Source organism: Folsomia candida, unplaced genomic scaffold, assembly GCF_002217175.1.
Source record: "Folsomia candida strain VU population unplaced genomic scaffold, ASM221717v1 Fcan01_Sc066, whole genome shotgun sequence".
In the NCBI taxonomy this organism is placed as follows: domain Eukaryota; kingdom Metazoa; phylum Arthropoda; class Collembola; order Entomobryomorpha; family Isotomidae; genus Folsomia; species Folsomia candida.
The window spans coordinates 135,002-151,293 of record NW_019091258.1 but is presented as its reverse complement, the minus strand read 5'-3'; the positions used below and the strand labels follow the sequence as shown (position 1 = coordinate 151,293).

Here is a 16,292-nt window from a genome sequence, read left to right as displayed (position 1 = left end):
GCTTTCTCCCTCCAAATTAAAACCACTTCGCTCCACTAAATTTCTTCGGCCCGTCTGCCGTGTAAACAAACTCTGGCCAACTTTCACTCTGTTTTTGGAGGGAGTGAGAGAGATAAGCGACGACAAATACAGTGTTATCGGTCGGTATCTTATCTTAATCCACTTACTTTTTGCATTTGAATGTCGATGAAAGAAGATGCCTTTTTACTTTCCAAAGAAAACGGCAGACACTATTGTTAATTTGGTAAGTGTATTGTTGTTGAACTTGGAGTGTGGAATGGAATTTTGCGAGTTGAAACTAGACTGTAAATCTGTTCGGCTAACTAATTGGTGATAAATTATCGTGCACGAGCGTTGTGTCTTCCAAGATTTCCTTTTATACAGCAGCAAAACAAAATGTACAAAATTATAAGAACTGTTCTCCCCATTTTGAAGAATCAAATGTAATTTTCTGAGATGTAGGAACAATTATTGTTTGATAGGATTTTAGAATGTGAAGAAACTATTGTTGTTGTTTTAGGTTTGATGGGTAAATGCAGTTTAAAATCATTTAAAACACTGTTGCTCAGTTTTCAGAGACGAGTTAGGGTTAAAAATTTATCTCTTAAGACATAAGAGTGTGACTGTCTAGTCAGTATTTTATATTTGTCCAGACATGACATGGTCCGGTCCGGACTTGAGGCTATTTTCTCAACTAACCACTTGCATACTAACTGTACATACATTTACGTCAGTTCCAGTTGCTTATTCTGTTTACATGTAAAAGTACAAAGGGCTACACCAAATACAATGCAATCCATTTAAGTAAAGTTTGTTTACCAGTCCAGTTTATCGCATTTTGTTCAGTTCATTATATTTGTTGTCTTTTATTGACTGATTTATCCTCCCTTCTTTCTATTAAAGAAATGCTACAAAGTACAAAGTTATTATTACATAAACTTACTGTATGAGTCATATAATATGATTCCTTTTTATGCCTCAATGCATTTTTATCTCACAATTCCATGAAAATGGGATAGAAATGTGAGACACCTAATTACAGCGTTATTAAATCAAGTTAAAAATATCTTTTCAGTTTTGTCTTATCCTCATCGCAATCGTTTGGGGACACGTCATTTACACGGGACGAGTTCTCAATAAGCGCTTCGCCTCGGGAAAATTGACGGTTCAGGAAGTCGAGCTCTAATACGGATTAATAAAATTTTCAATAAGCATGGCTGACAATTATCTTGCACAAATTCAGGTTCGTCAAGTTTGCAAAAGTTAGGATCCTATGAGAAAACTAATCATGATTGATGATTGTTAATATCAATTGCAGGACCGTTTCCGTTCTATTCATAGCTTAGTGATTGATGTTGCAGATGTGCACACCAAAAATGGCAACGGTATCACAGCTGTTACTAAAATTCACGAGAAAGCTCGACGCGATGACAAAATTACTGTTGCAAATAAAGTATGAGTGCCTCACATTTTGCAAATTAGCTTCATGTAGCCCAAATCAATAACTTGCTATTGTCAATAGTTTTTTTTTCAAAAGTCATTGCTCTGACAAAAGCTCTGGCTAAAACGTTTTTGTAAAATTATTAACTTTTATTGCAAAATTTCCAGCAAAAATTAAAAAATCTGTATGCCACAACCATTTCTGAAGCCGAGGGTGAGGAACAACTCATCAGAAAAGCATTGGAAAAAGTATATGAAATTCGCTCCATCAAGAATGATAGACGCATTCAAGCGAAATCCTCCGGAAATAAGGAAACGATCAGAAGAGGAGCATTAATGAAAGCTTTGCAAACATCAGCACAAACTTTACCCTTATGGATTGGCAAGCCTGGCGAAAAACCTCCCCCATTATGTGGAAGCATAGCACCGGATGCTAACTACGTTTCTAAATTTGGTGACATGGTTGCCGCTCTACAGCGCAGTCCGGAAGGCGACGAAAACTGGATTCTCGCCGAAGTTGTCAGTTATAATGGATCCACACAGAAATATGAGGTCGATGATATCGACGAAGAGCAGAAAGAGAGATTAGCCCTGAGCAAGAGACGCGTCACGCCGTTGCCCTTGATGAGGTAAGACGTATGCATCTTATTAAATACTTTATCCAGAACAACGTTAATGAATGCAACGGTTATGAAAATATATTTAATACAAATCAACGTAACTTACAGAGCCAATCCTGAAACGGATCCCGATGCTTTATACCCGAAAGATACGATTGGTGAGGAATTTGATATATTGCATTATCTAACTAAAAAATGAACTGGGTATAAACTAAGCCTTTACTATTGGGTCTATTTCACTATTTCAGTCATGGCGTTATATCCTCAAACAACTTGTTTCTACAAAGCCGTGGTCAACGTTCCCCCTCTGTTTCACAATGACGAGTATGAAGTGTTGTTTGAAGATTCGAGCTATTCCGAAGGATTCTCACCCCCTTTGAAAGTAGCTCAAAGATATGTTATTGCCATCAGGGACAAGAAAACTATCAAATAGAAAAAATACAATTTTATACACATATTTCAAATTACTATTTTTAGCTGTTTTATCTGTACCACGACATGCATAAATACTGAGGAGAGAGGATATTATCCTTGTAGCAGAATGTAAAAGTAGATAGAATTTATATCGGGCAACTACACCCACCTGTGTAATGTTGTTAGTTTTATACCGTTTTATGAAAATCATTAAAAGAAGCCTTCGACAAACAAAAATACATACATAGTTATTTCAAGTTTATATACACATTTTTTATTACAATGGTTCGCATATTCTTCTAACAAACTCACGATATCGTATCAGATTTACAATAGGATTTGCAAACAAGTATTTTTCGTACTAAATCTAAATGACTAATAATAATTTTATTCTGTCTCCAAAATCGGTTGCCCAATCCAACAGAACAATGATTCCTCTTATGTTTCCTTATATTTGTTCAATATTGATGCCTTAAATCCTCGATCGATGTAATCATTGGGCTTCTTGTCAGGTATGACTTCACCATAACCAGGTTCGCCAGGAAGGATTGCGGCCTTCGAGCGAATAATTCTCCATCCACTCTTAGAGTCCCATTTCTATAAGGTCAGAAGTATAAATCAAATGATTCAAATCGCTAATCACCAGTTAATTCAAATCGGACATTTACTAGAGAAATAAATCACTCACATTGTTATTATACTTAAACAAGTACCAAGTTGCCAGTACTCCAACGTAGATAAGTGCGGCCCTTCCAACATAGAATCGAGCAACTTTGGCAGGAACTTCTCCCTACAAATTTAGCAGTAAATTAAAATTACACCACATTAGCATTAGTTCTGTAGACAACAAAGGTTTCAAAGCTTACAATGAATGGCTGTAGGACACGATGAAACACAAAGTCCAAGGGATACCGGTAAAACCGTCGAATTGGATTGAACGCCTCGCTATGCAATTCTTTAATGTACTTTGGCTCGTTTGGCGACAGGATTTGATCTTTCAACCACTTTTTTCGCCATGCCCGTTCTTCTGGTGTCATTCCGGTAAGCCGTTCACGTTCTCGAACCATTCGCCCAGTGATGCTCATGGGCTTGACCCCGGCGGCCTGGTCATTAATAAATAATACATACATTATATTTAATTTCATCTTAAAATTAAAAACACATTTTTGTGAAGAACTAATAAACAAAGTATAAAGTTTAGAAAGTACCTGGTCCCCGGCCCCATCGATGGACTGACCCCCTGCCATGATGTTCTACTACAAAATAACCAACTTAATTTTTCTTAAGTCTCAAATTTCCACTAATTGTTTGGAAATTTAAAAATTCTAAAAAACATTTGTTTGATTTTACGGCAGTGTTGTAAAATAGAATTCAAACTTGATGTTGTTCGGACTCAACCACATGACTCTCCCAGCCGGGCGACCTGGGATTTCTTGAGTGAGTGAGGAGAATCAGAAAAACATTTTATTTTGCAAACTTTTCAATAATATTTAGTAAAATCAAAATCGTGAGTTTCAACATTTATAATATTTGTCAAAACGTAATATAGATTCTAGATTTGTATTTCCTTTGCATCCAGAGTTGGTGGCCCTGAAAATGTCGGTGACATCAAAGATTGCTGGAGTTGTCGTAAAAAAGGTAATTATGAATTATGATTTTTGAAAATTTTGAATTGCCCTGATTAATTACCTAATTTTGATTAAGTAATTTCGAAACAAAACTTAATTATGAATTAGCATATTAGGTCACATTAAATTTCAATTGGGCGTGCTTGTTTAACTGTTGTATTTACTAATTTCGTTGAATTGAATATTTTTTTATTAATTACAGACGACTGGGCTAACAGGTCTGGCCGTGGCGAAAAATCCACACCACGTGTTGGACGTGCTTTATGGAAAAACACTCCGAGCACTGCAAAAATTACCACAAGACGCGGCGTATAGAAAGTACACAGAGGAAATTATTAACAAACGCTACAATCTAGTCAAAACAGTAAGCATTTATTAACAGTATTTGATTTATAACATGATGAAGTAGGGAGTTCAATTACCTGCTTTATTTCGTTTAGGAAAAGGACGTTTTCGAATTGGAAAAAAAGATTGGATGTGGTCAAATTGAAGAAGTTATTGTCCAGGCTGAAAATGAGCTAACGTTGGCGAGAAAAATGGCAGAATGGAAGCCGTGGGAGACACTTAAAGATACACCACCCCCAACTCAGTGGAAGTGGCCGATGTAACTAATTAATTAGTCCAATTGTTAAATTTTTAGACGTTATTATCATGTCATAGAAATAAATGAGAGCAATACTGTAGATTCGACCCGTATAAAGATACCTCAAATGTTCATTTACAAAATAAGAAGCAGGCAAAATAAAACAATGCTTTGAAATTATTCTTTGCTCGCTGTAATATTTTTCATGGGACAGTTAATTTCAGATCAACTGTGGTGTTAATCATCCTGATTAATGTTGCATGTAGCAGAATTGGAACAATACATCACCATTTTTTTTCATTTTCATTGCTGTAAAAATTGTACTGGAATTAAAACATAATTTTTTCCTTTATTTAACAAAATTCATACGATCTAACCAAAGGATACATACAAGTGACGAAGACGCTCATTAATAATTGATAATAAATAAAGTTATTCTACTTTATTCTAACAGGGATTTAAGTTACAAACTTGCATGTAATTAGAACGAGCAATTAACTTCTCCATATCATTTATAAATTAATTGTAACTTGTAAGTAACATCATCACATTTTGCACACTATTAAATTTGACTAGTTTATATTTATATATGTCAATTTCTGTCTATTCATGGGAGTAAAATAATGAGAAGCTTGTTTAACAATGATAATTTTGTAATCTGCATGTGCTCAGACTTTACAGTTTTCAGAAATCTTATTTTTATAGGTATTTTTATTTTTATTTTTTAATGTATGCACGTTACTAATCCAATTTATTTATAAACAATTGCATCCATCCAGCAAATCTCAGAAATGGTTTCAGAAAATATTTTCAAAACTGTTCTACTCTGGAAATAGAGAAAGTCGAGAAGAGAAAGTTGAAATGCACGCTAATCATCATTGCTAAATAAATAAAATGTTCACGACAGGATGGAAATGTCGTGATGGTTTGACATATCCACCAAATATTCGTTTCATTGCAGCATCTATTTTAATCATTATAACGAAGTGAAAGTGCACACTATTTCGCTAACACAAAAATTGCCAATTACTTAAAACATTGGAAATGTTTATAGTTATCGGATTGCAGATTTCTCCGTACTCGTGAAAACTACCAGAGAAAGCAGAAAGTTGAATGTGTATGCAATTTCCTCACATAAATGAACATTACAAGAATTACAATAAAAATAATTAGTCTACAATCCTCCAGACCTTCGGCAGGTCTCAAAATGCCTCTTCTTCCTCAGAACGTGAGCCTCGTCGTTTCATCAACATCGCCTTATTGGATAACAACAAATTGACAATTATATAGGCTAAATAGTTACGTATACATAGTAGGCGGACTGGATGAATAAGGGACTTATCCTTATAATTCAACTTGAAAAGTTACATTTTCCTACTTAATTTTGATATTTTTCGTAGTACATTTTAATACTCATCTACTGACAACTGATCTACATACATGTTTTACTAGATATACCAGAATAATACATAATTAATATTTTGTTAATAATCTACATGTACAGTCTAACCGTAAAATTTTGAAAATATACCTGCAATTCATATGTACACTAGTTAAATAAAGTACAGAGTACAAACAAGATTAGGATGATAATGTTAACGCCTTTTTCTGTAGAATCATGGAGATTGATACATATTTGCCCGTCGTAAATGTCATGCTGCAATAATTTACATATGCATGAGTCAAAATCTTGCAATTGACCAGGTAAAAAAAAGTTTATCAGTGTGAAACCGTCTGATTTTTCGCAATATGCATTAACTGAATAACATCAAAACTAAGCAGGACAGGAAATTATGAAATGTTTCATATCACGCACGGCCCGGACTGATTAATTTGATCCAGATAAAATTATTCCTCCGGAAATTAACATGAAACTACTTCCAAGAATTAAACAAGATTAATGTCCTCTTTAATCAGTGCAACAGGTCATTTTTGTGATACACATTACGTAAATTAGTGTTTTGTATGTTCTCATAAAATAATAAGTCCATTTCATTTCCATAATTTCGTTCTCCATTCGATTTTAACCGAGACCGAATTCATACGCGTTTCTCGCCGGATTCATTTGACTTTTGTAGATTGATTCCAATTCGGAAGGTTGTTGGACGAAATGAAGCATATTCCGATTCCTGGGACGAGATCCGATAAATGAGGCTGGTCTCCAACGAAGAATTCCTTTCGGTTCTGTGGGCAAACAAGAAAAATTGTGTTACATATTTTTTTGCTAATTTTTTAGACCAAATTTTGCACATAAACATTTATTTTACATAATCTCGTCAAGTCACGAATGTGAGGATTTAGTTGTGATGCAATTATTCCAAACCAGGAAACGTGACTTTATCCGAAAAGTCTCACTGCCCACACCTTCCCACGACCCTCTCTTTCTCCCAATTGCATCATATTTAACTCCATTCGATTGAACTTGACTTTCGATTTGGCACGAACGCGCAGATCTGATTATATAATTCTTCATGAAATAATTAACAACTAATTCATCCCGAAACACATATTACACAAACTGAGCAGTTTTGAGTTTGTGATGATTAGTGACGAAGGCACATTTACTTCAATTTCAAATTAGTTCAATGCAATCTATTTTGTAAATATGCTGTAATCAATGTTGAGATGAGATGAGACGTGGGCGCAATTAGTCACGTATCTGTTTCACCTAATTATTTAGACTTGTCTAAGCATTAGAGTTGAAGAGGATTTGACACACTTTGTCCTAATTTGTACTTTATCAATCGAAAGAGAAAGTTAATACATAAAATAAAGCCGACTTTCTCCACCTCACATACAGATTTTCTATAGAGCTGAGAATCTAATTTGCTAAATCTAACTCAGATATGATTTTTACGCTACGTTTTAACCCTAGACGTATCCCTGAATTTGTAACAAGCTATGTATGCATGCAGTCCTCCTCATATCGCATCTCGCTATTTAATTTAGATTTACATAATTCTCAATTTATATCCAACAAGATGAGATACATTATCCTAATTTCTGTTACCAAACCATGCATGTTTTCCACGTTCGCCTTATTTCTAATAAATAAGTAAGTCACTAATCTTATCAATCCCATGCTGTGTCATGCGGGCCTTTTTGTTTCTTAGTTTAGGATTAGCTAGCTCCACATGCCTACTTATTTCCATTTACCTACACAGTCTGTAACATAAACATAATATTCGCAATATGAAGATGAAACAAAAAAGAATAGGAAAAGTTCCCAGCTTGTGAAGAAGCCAAGTCTCACCCACCAACCACGACCCAACTACGTCTGTAATTATATAATTGATCTCATAGCAAAAAGATAATGCACAAGATCGTCCACGTGAAATAACCTTTCCCCACATTTTCTATCCGAAAACCACGTCCAAGCCACCAAGTAGCCGGAGGAGGAAGCAGAGGAAATGACAGCCCCATTACTTTCACTTTAACAAGGGGTCTAATTATGTATATGCTTATCTTCCTTTCCTACCTACTTCAACTTTGTAATAAAAACAAGTATTTCAGGCGAGATGATAAATAACCATCACGTACGTACGCGGTACTTATTACTTCGTGCACCTGTTGTTATTTCAAAGACGCTCCCTCCCCATCAACCAAGCATTATCTACCTACGCGCGTGTACGGGAAGCTAAACATGATTCAATTAACTAGCATGTAGTTCAGATCTTGTCAATTTTTTAACAAAATATTTATACTATAGCTTTTTCCTCGTAGAAGACGACGTGAGTAACGATGCCGTACATATGTACATACGCTTCTTCTCCGTAGGGGGTTTGTACATAATTGACGACGGGATTAAGTACACCTAGGCATTGTCGTCAGTATGTACTCCGGGTTATGCACTAAGGCCCGTTATGACGAACTTCAGCCTATCAGCCATTGTTCAAAGTCCGGCCTATTTATAAATTATGTGAGTATCTACGTAAAGATATCCACCTTTACGAATACACGTGCCGTGTAATTTTTATTTTTGCACATGAAAAAGATCATCTACACAACTCTCATCGTAATCTTAAGTAAGCATTAAGTGGGATGAATTAGTGATAACTTTATGTCGTCATTCACTCGTCTGTCTGTATTTCTGAGAAAATTCCAGACAAAATTCTGCAGACCGTGAAGAATAGCATACATATTGCTCTTCTACCTATAAATTTAGAACCTACCTATTTTTACAATTTCTCTTGAACTTGTATTTATGCATTTGTAATAAACTCTTATTTTTAACCCGAAAAACTTGCAGTGCTTTCTTATGTCATTCCTTCAAGTTTTCTCTGTTAAAAAACTTTTCTTTTATCAAACTTGTTTAAATTCCTTTCATTGAAAATGCTTATTATATTGATGAAAATAAATATGTAGGTATCATCAAATAACAGTGTACCCAATCAGAATATAAATAATTTAGTTGACAAGTAGGGATGAGTATAATTTGTTTTGTAGAAAAGTTCAATGTTCAAACGCGTACGTGCCAGAAATTGGAAAGTAATGAAGAACAAGCTATCGCCATATGACAACGTTGTGATATTTGACATCACATTTCGACGACTTGCTTGCTAGTAGGTGGTACTAAAAATACATAGAAATCTCGTAATAGTTTGGATGATTTACACACGATACGAGGAGGAAGGGGTGAAAATCACCAATTTGCGTTAATTGTATATTTTATGACCTATCCTAAATCGCAGACAAATTATAAAGTCCTGTCTAATTAGTCTATTAAGACTAATTAGCATTTAGCATAAGATTTTAAGCAAATTTAGCAAATATAATATATCTTGATTTGCTGCATTTCTTCATAATTCAATTTGGGTTTCAATAAAGCTTTGTCTAACTTAGTTTTTATGGCAAAAAACATACGAGCGACATCTAGCATGTGCATCTATTTTTTAGCTAATAAAAATAAAAACAACCTGGTATTTATAAATTCAATCAGAAGAAATACAGAATTAAAAAAAAATATTGCTTTTAATTTTTGCTGCAACTACGAACTACCTTATCGAATTTAAATCACACTCACCAAAAATGAGATGGGAACTCCCTGCCCTTCCAACATACTTTTCATTTGATGATTTCGACATTGCTTTGTAAATATTTCATTTCAACTTACTAACTAGTATTTAACTTGATTATTCATTAACTATTTAAATCTGTGTGAATAGTAATGTCGAAGAGGAAACTGGGATGAGCAGGGCTCATCTCACGGAGACTCCGTCTTCCCCCCAGCTCGAAAATATTGATATCGCCGGAATTAACAATGACAACGGGGGTAATGTTTCTCAAGGGGGAGGGATAGCTCAACCTCAACCACGTCAACCAGTCCCTGAACCTATCGCCCCTCGTCGTGGTCGTGGTCGTCTACTACCAAGACAATCCACAGACCAGCCAAACAAGAAATTTCAAGAATACATGAAAACATTGAGTGAGCGAATTGTTAAGGTGGGGGGTTTAATAATTATTAAAAAAATTTTAATTGAGTGATTAAAAATACATGCTAATAATTAGCATGTATTAATTATTAATTAAAATAATTATTTTTAGGAGCGCCAACAGAAGGAAACCCAGGAACAAAAAGAGCTTTTAAGTCTTTTAGCAGCTGCAAAAGCTCGATATTTTAAATTGAAAAGGGAACATGAACTACTTGTACAAAAAGCAGATTCTCTTGGTTTTGGACCTATTGCTCGACAACTTGGGATTGACAAATTATCAAAAGAAGGGGAACGTGTGCTCCAAGAATATATTAAAAAATAACTTATTCTTGGTTTTATTTTGTGTCATTTTATGAAATGATTTTTAAATGTTCTTGTCATAATTTGGTGCAATTGATGGTAATGATTTGATTATAATTTTATCTTTTTATCAAATGCCATCATTAAATGTATGCAACTTACCCGAAATAAACTGGGGATCATTTCCAGAGCTGGGCAGAATTTCACCGTTCAAGCCAAATCCCAAAGATTCAAAGTCATTTTCATCAAATTCGTCTTCGTCTGAGACAAATTCTTCCCCATCTGTCATCGATTCCAGATTCCCCTTTAAGTGGTCGAGAAATTGGGGCATGTTAAATACACCTAAGGAAAAAAAGTTTCGAAATTAGACATTATTTTCCCCCGATAGATATTTCTTCCAACAAGTCTTCTAAATAAACACTTATTTATTTAGTAAAGTTGGTGTTTGGCCAATCTTGCCAGAAAATGTAAGGTTTCGCTAAACTTTGTTACACAAAAAATGCGATCTATATAGTCGCCCATGCTTTGTACGTGGAGAAAGTTGTAAAGCCATACAAGGTGCGTGGTTGTCGGGTTCATAGAAATATGAACCTATCGTCTCAGATTACAAGTACCTCACTCAATGTTTACGCGACAAACAAATTAAAGCCAAACCACGTAAGTTTTTCGCCAAATGTGAGATCTTAGATGTACTAATCGCTTCGGTATACACCTATTCATCTCAGGTTACTAAACCTAGCAGCACATTTCTAAGACATCTCCTCCTCCGCCACGACCATGACCAACGCTGGGAGTCTGAAGAAGTTGACTCAACTGGACAGAAGAACAATAATGGAACAAAATATATTTAATCCGCGTGGGACGATGGTTCCGAATTTGCAGATTTCCTCCTCTCCTTTTCCCCGATTCGGTTATATCAAAGGGAATGAAACGTGATTAATATTTCTTCCAATTTATAAAAATCATATAACGCATCACTAAACTATGTATTATGGAGCAAGTACTCATCAAAATTATTTTCTTTCAGTGAGTAGGTCGGAGGTCGGAAAAAAATAACAACGTCATCGCCCCACATTTAAGCGTGACGCACCCCAAATTTCACTTTCTCTACGAAAACAACAACAACGCAAGTCGTACTGTACTGCTTTTTCAGTCGGAAATTGGGCCAGAAACCATATCCAAATCCAACAAGCTGTAAATCCCAGCAATTTCCCCCTCGCCCCTCCAAGGGAAATCAGTCCAGTAGGAGTTCAAACGACCAGAAGAAGAAGACAACGAGGATGAGAAGAAGATCATAACGCTTCCGGCTAAACACAACATAATCAATGATCAACGAGTGGGGTTTTCTCGTTTTATTAAATGTTTTCCTTGATCTGATTCCCATTTCGGAATTTTATATGTACGACGATCGGTTTGCATAGGCTGCTGATTTCTTCTTGGAATCCTAGAATCCTCCAAAGGGAAAAGGGAAAATCACTGATGTACAAGCTCAACCCACATTTTTATCCAAATTACCCCCTCGTCATCCATCCAACTGGTTGACGCAGCAAGTAAGTAAAATAGCAGCGATAACCAATAATATGTTCACATTGCATTTTACTACGCACAATAATAACACGGAAATACACACACATTATCATCATCCCAAAATACGAGAGGAGCAATAATGAATGGAACATATAGATATGTAAAGTGAGGGACATATTTATAGAAATCCAATCAGTCCATCGAAATATCAGGATACCGCAAGACTGCAGATTTCGATTATTTGTGCCCCACTTTTCCTGGAGAAAGTGGTCGTCTAATTTTATGAGTATGATGAGACAAAAATATTTCAGCTCGATAAACGGGACAGGAATGGGAGGAAGGATTTTGAACATCATTCTGGGTAGTAATAATCCAAAGTTATGCATATGTACATACTCTAGATTGCAGTTTAAGCAAGTGTGACACAGAGTTATTGGACAAGAGGGGACAGAATTAATCATACATTATTATCATCCCCGTGTGTTTGCACGAGTTGGACATTTTCTCTCTGTGCGTCTTCATCCAGTGGTTTGTTTAATGGGACATTTCTCAAGGTTAGGTAATCCTGTCCCTTAAGTAGTTGGCCAGTTATGCAAGCAAGATTGTGCACTGTGCACACATTCAAAGGTTCTACTGCAAAGATACATACCAAAATTCAGTATATATCTTAAAAACGTATCCTCTAAAATACATCTAAATGGTACTAACTTTAACAATTTATACGAATTATTTCGCATCAAACTCTACCAATGAAGTCACAATCTGCACATAACTGGACCAGGTCAACTCACGAGATACGAAATCTCACCCAACCATGCATGCATATTCTTCTGATTTTGATTATGTACGAAAACTAGACGACAAAAGTGAGTGAGCTAGCTTAAATAACGATTTATCACCTCTGTCAAATCTCTCTTTCGCCAAAACTGGCCATTAATACGCACCCACCTATTCATCGCTTTATTCCTCCCCATTCCATAAATTGGACGTAGCAGTGCATTATATTCCATGACTTTTCTCATCAGTTAGCATCACTAGGACGATCACTCATCACACAAATGACCGTGCCCATTCATACCCAAAAACCAGGTCGTCATCGTCCATAATATTATGTACAAAAGGTGAATCATTTCCAAATTCTGGGTTCGTATTCATCCGTAAATACTTCACGTTTCCTCGTGTTACGCTTGTTAATTATAAATGTGCATGAATTGCGTCTCTCAACTTCTACAGATGCGTATGTATGTAGTTCCATAAGCCCAGGTCGTAGGGAACCTTATTAAAAATAATGACACGTGGATATGTAGAATGGAGTGAAATTTTTGATCTTTTATGCCTGAATTTATATGTATGCACATGTATGTGTCAAGGAGAGGGAAAGGATTTCATTCATCATTGCTAATCATGCATAAAACAGAGTAAAGTTATTAAATTTGGTCACTCGCATGTCCATAGTTTTCACCTCATACATACTGATGTGATGACTGATACGTACTCCCACTCCCACACTCGACCGCATTCGACAGAGAAGGCGGTGCGGTGGAAGTAATAATAGTGTCAAGTGAAATTAGAAGTGAAACCATCAAAGTCAACTATTCACACAAGTCACGTTCGAAAAGGAAATTCATTCCAAAGCGAAACCAAGCCGTACACCGTTATTTAAAACTGAATCATATCGAGTACGAGGTTATTCGTTAGAATGAAATGAAACTGAATTACAAAGAAATTTGTTCATTCGTTCCTTCATATTGATGAATTTTGTACTTTCATTTTAATAACTTTATGAAATTCAATATCAATTTCAAAGTAATGTTTACTCCACCACGCTTTATGATTTCATTTCCAATCGAGATGTGATACGTTTAATATGTTTGAACCGACTGGCATCCGCCTCCGCACTCATAAATACTTTCATTTTGGGGACATATTTGTGCTCATTTTATCAATTGTTTCTACTTTCCCGTGTCGTTTTTTCCACGTTACTTATTTATGTGCTATGTACTTTGTCGAAAGGTTACGTCACGTCACAACAATTTTACGTACCTTTATTTGTTCGTACCCTCATTATTATTCCATAATTCTACACAATTTCTGACCCATATAGATAGTTTGTGTATGCCTTGTTATTTACCGTAATTGATTGAACTTTATTTTGCATCCAACTAAAGCCCACCTTTAACCCAGGTAGGTGTCGTCAAAGTAATTATATTTTATGTCCCGTACGTATGGCCAAGTTCATTATCATAAGGATTATTTATGCACGAGTTAAATGGGAGTAATTCATATCGTGACGTAGTTTTCATTAACTCCAACGGAATAATGTGACCCCGAGAGAGGAAATTGCTGCAGGAATTATGATACCACCAGAATTCAAGGTAAATATGTACATATGCAAGTTTGTCCCTCTGAAATATGTCAATTATTTCGGTTTTATCTGAGCGACAATGTGTCGTGGGTGTCGTCATTTCAAGACGAGGGTGGACACAGCACGTATAATCAAGTGAAATGTGGTCAAACTTTCGCTCCTTGACGCCACCGGATATTCCTGCTGGCATGAAACCTTGAATTTTACACCGAAATTTTGCAACATTCTTGACAATTTTTTGACAATTTCTTGACAATGACCATTTTTAAGGGGTGTTTAACTCGAAATGTGTCGCAAGAGTGGTCAAAGTAAGTATATGCTTTCTTCTTCTTTAGAAAATGACCCTTTTCGAGTTTATTTAACGTTGCACTACGAATTGACGCGATCGTGTGGGTTGAAGAAGAGTATGCGGTTCTCGGATGTTATCAGTGTATATTCGACATGCCAGTTTTTTGTATATATAAGCAAACCATAAATCCTTTGATAATAATAGCTGAGCAGTTTGCGTGCACCTGTGTTTAGCCAGTTCTCAGTAGGTATTAATTATTATCTAAATATTACACCCTTGATGATGCAAGTTTTGTATAGTGATGTTCAATTTTTATGATCGACAAGTGTGTGGGAGGAACCATTTAGCATGACACATTTCGCAACTGCATTCGTCACCTAATTTCTAAAATATCGTACTGATTTTGCTCCTTTGTTAGGCATCAATTTCGAATATATTACAATACAAGATGACACACAATACAATATTATGCGAATTTGACATTGAGAAATGAACTATTCCATTTTTGTCACAAAATTGAATTGAATGCAAAGTAAGTAACATGCACTGTGCAAAATGTGTGTAGCTCATCAAAAACCGATTTGTGCTGCACTAGCAAAATGTGACCATATACAAAGAAAAAAGAGAGAAGTGAAAGTCAACTTACGAGCACTAATGTACGGAGTGAAAGTAGGGTCTTGCTCGTCCAGATTCTCACTTTCCCCGGCAGCAGGAGCTCCACCACCACCCCCTCCGCCCATTCCAGGTGCCTCCTTGTGCACCAGCATTCTCGCGACGGGGCTGCCATATCCGGAAATCATGGTGTTCCCCACCCCCAGCGGGCGTGGTCCCAAGTTCCCCTCGTGGAATCGGGCTGCTCTCCCGTGTACCCGATTTTTCAGCGTGGGTGGATAAAAACCATGATCCGTGCTTCGGGAGACTCGCGACATTATTTCAGACGGGCGGAGAGAATGTTCTAGCAAAAAAATATACCACCAATTTTTACAAGATATGCAAATTTTCAGGAAATTTATGTAAACTTTCTCCTTACCACTGCTGTCCTCCTCCTGGAGACCGTTTCCTGCTTGCTGGCTGTCGACCGCGGTGGTGGTGGTGGTCACCTCGGGAGCTGGACTGGGTCGACAGGTCGCCGGCGTGATGTGCACTGCGAGGAGGAGGATGGAGGAGGTAACAATTAGGAGAAAGTCTAACCTAACCAATTTCTCGGAAGAAGTCATTTCAAGATTGATCAAGTCGTTTGTCTAGGAATATTTTGTCCCGTTGTTTGTTCTCCGTAAAAAGACGACGCCTTAATGAGCTTGGTATGAGATAAGAGATATTATTCGGAAGGGATGCCGTTTCAGTGGTGCGATCCTGATGGAGCGGAACTCTTTGACTTACTGGAGTGAGACGGGGGAAAGTCAAGAACAAAACTCTGCTGGGTTTGCTTCCTTGCCCAACTTTCTCCTCGTTTTATACATCCGCAACGTTTACCATGTTAAGCACGGTGACAAAATCCAATCCAACTCTGTAATGGAGGAGATGATGATGACAAGTTTCTCAAGTTTGCCCCATAGGACGGAAAGAGAAAGGCGATATTATATTGTATTATATTGTACGTACTTCTGGTGAAATAAATGGTGACGTGGGAGGAGGAGATGTGCGACAATGGGATACATTTAGTATATTCTTTTTCGTGGTATGCATATTGAGAC

The 16,292-nt window shown here is 36.4% G+C and overlaps 5 protein-coding genes across 5 annotated transcripts; 3 read left to right on the top strand and 2 right to left on the bottom strand.

Moving 5' to 3' along the window:
• The first annotated feature begins 106 nt into the window (after positions 1-106).
• LOC110862711 (SAGA-associated factor 29) lies at positions 107-2,717 on the top strand. Its single transcript, XM_022111924.2, has 6 exons — positions 107-244; positions 1,076-1,243; positions 1,319-1,453; positions 1,609-2,069; positions 2,169-2,218; positions 2,309-2,717. Exons 2-6 carry the CDS (start codon positions 1,214-1,216, stop codon positions 2,491-2,493), a joined length of 861 nt encoding a protein of 286 aa, XP_021967616.1. The 5' UTR covers positions 107-244; positions 1,076-1,213; the 3' UTR covers positions 2,494-2,717.
• Positions 2,718-2,725: 8 nt separating this feature from the next.
• LOC110862713 (NADH dehydrogenase [ubiquinone] 1 beta subcomplex subunit 6) lies at positions 2,726-3,877 on the bottom strand. The gene is made up of 4 exons (XM_022111927.2): positions 3,683-3,877; positions 3,341-3,577; positions 3,163-3,264; positions 2,726-3,071 (listed from the first exon to the last, which is right to left on the bottom strand). Exons 1-4 carry the CDS (start codon positions 3,719-3,721, stop codon positions 2,913-2,915), a joined length of 537 nt encoding a protein of 178 aa, XP_021967619.1. The 5' UTR covers positions 3,722-3,877; the 3' UTR covers positions 2,726-2,912.
• LOC110862714 (NADH dehydrogenase [ubiquinone] 1 alpha subcomplex subunit 5) lies at positions 3,875-4,865 on the top strand. Its single transcript, XM_022111928.2, has 4 exons — positions 3,875-3,981; positions 4,054-4,112; positions 4,305-4,466; positions 4,543-4,865. Exons 2-4 carry the CDS (start codon positions 4,071-4,073, stop codon positions 4,708-4,710), a joined length of 372 nt encoding a protein of 123 aa, XP_021967620.1. The 5' UTR covers positions 3,875-3,981; positions 4,054-4,070; the 3' UTR covers positions 4,711-4,865.
• A 408-nt stretch (positions 4,866-5,273) lies between these two features.
• Positions 5,274-16,004, bottom strand: LOC118433654. Its single transcript, XM_035845818.1, has 4 exons — positions 15,629-16,004; positions 15,245-15,553; positions 10,580-10,759; positions 5,274-6,869 (listed from the first exon to the last, which is right to left on the bottom strand). The coding sequence occupies exons 1-4, from the start codon at positions 15,813-15,815 to the stop codon at positions 6,709-6,711; spliced, it is 837 nt and encodes a 278-aa protein (XP_035701711.1). The 5' UTR covers positions 15,816-16,004; the 3' UTR covers positions 5,274-6,708.
• Positions 9,652-10,620, top strand: LOC118433655. Its single transcript, XM_035845819.1, has 3 exons — positions 9,652-9,775; positions 9,851-10,127; positions 10,230-10,620. The coding sequence occupies exons 1-3, from the start codon at positions 9,714-9,716 to the stop codon at positions 10,437-10,439; spliced, it is 549 nt and encodes a 182-aa protein (XP_035701712.1). The 5' UTR covers positions 9,652-9,713; the 3' UTR covers positions 10,440-10,620.
• Positions 16,005-16,292: the final 288 nt, after the last annotated feature.

Excerpts from the sequence above, each read along its gene's own strand:
- LOC118433655 (XM_035845819.1), top strand. The coding sequence starts at position 9,714 with ATGAGATGGGAACTCCCTGCCCTTCCAACATACTTTTCATTTGATGAT. Across the intron at positions 9,776-9,850 it reads GATGATTTCGACATTGCTTT|TAATGTCGAAGAGGAAACTG; the intron begins GTAAATATTTCA and ends CTGTGTGAATAG. Across the intron at positions 10,128-10,229 it reads TGAGTGAGCGAATTGTTAAG|GAGCGCCAACAGAAGGAAAC; the intron begins GTGGGGGGTTTA and ends AATTATTTTTAG.
- LOC110862711 (XM_022111924.2), top strand. The coding sequence starts at position 1,214 with ATGGCTGACAATTATCTTGCACAAATTCAG. Across the intron at positions 1,244-1,318 it reads ATTATCTTGCACAAATTCAG|GACCGTTTCCGTTCTATTCA; the intron begins GTTCGTCAAGTT and ends TATCAATTGCAG. Across the intron at positions 2,219-2,308 it reads ATACCCGAAAGATACGATTG|TCATGGCGTTATATCCTCAA; the intron begins GTGAGGAATTTG and ends TCACTATTTCAG.
- LOC110862713 (XM_022111927.2), bottom strand. The coding sequence starts at position 3,721 with ATGGCAGGGGGTCAGTCCATCGATGGGGCCGGGGACCAG. Across the intron at positions 3,578-3,682 it reads TCGATGGGGCCGGGGACCAG|GCCGCCGGGGTCAAGCCCAT; the intron begins GTACTTTCTAAA and ends ATTAATGACCAG. Across the intron at positions 3,265-3,340 it reads GTGTCCTACAGCCATTCATT|GGAGAAGTTCCTGCCAAAGT; the intron begins GTAAGCTTTGAA and ends CTAAATTTGTAG.
- LOC110862714 (XM_022111928.2), top strand. The coding sequence starts at position 4,071 with ATGTCGGTGACATCAAAGATTGCTGGAGTTGTCGTAAAAAAG. Across the intron at positions 4,113-4,304 it reads CTGGAGTTGTCGTAAAAAAG|ACGACTGGGCTAACAGGTCT; the intron begins GTAATTATGAAT and ends TATTAATTACAG. Across the intron at positions 4,467-4,542 it reads GCTACAATCTAGTCAAAACA|GAAAAGGACGTTTTCGAATT; the intron begins GTAAGCATTTAT and ends TATTTCGTTTAG.
- LOC118433654 (XM_035845818.1), bottom strand. The coding sequence starts at position 15,815 with ATGACTTCTTCCGAGAAATTGGTTAGGTTAGACTTTCTCCTAATTGTT. Across the intron at positions 15,554-15,628 it reads CCAGGAGGAGGACAGCAGTG|AACATTCTCTCCGCCCGTCT; the intron begins GTAAGGAGAAAG and ends TTTTTTTGCTAG. Across the intron at positions 10,760-15,244 it reads CACTCCGTACATTAGTGCTC|GTGTATTTAACATGCCCCAA; the intron begins GTAAGTTGACTT and ends TTTTTTCCTTAG.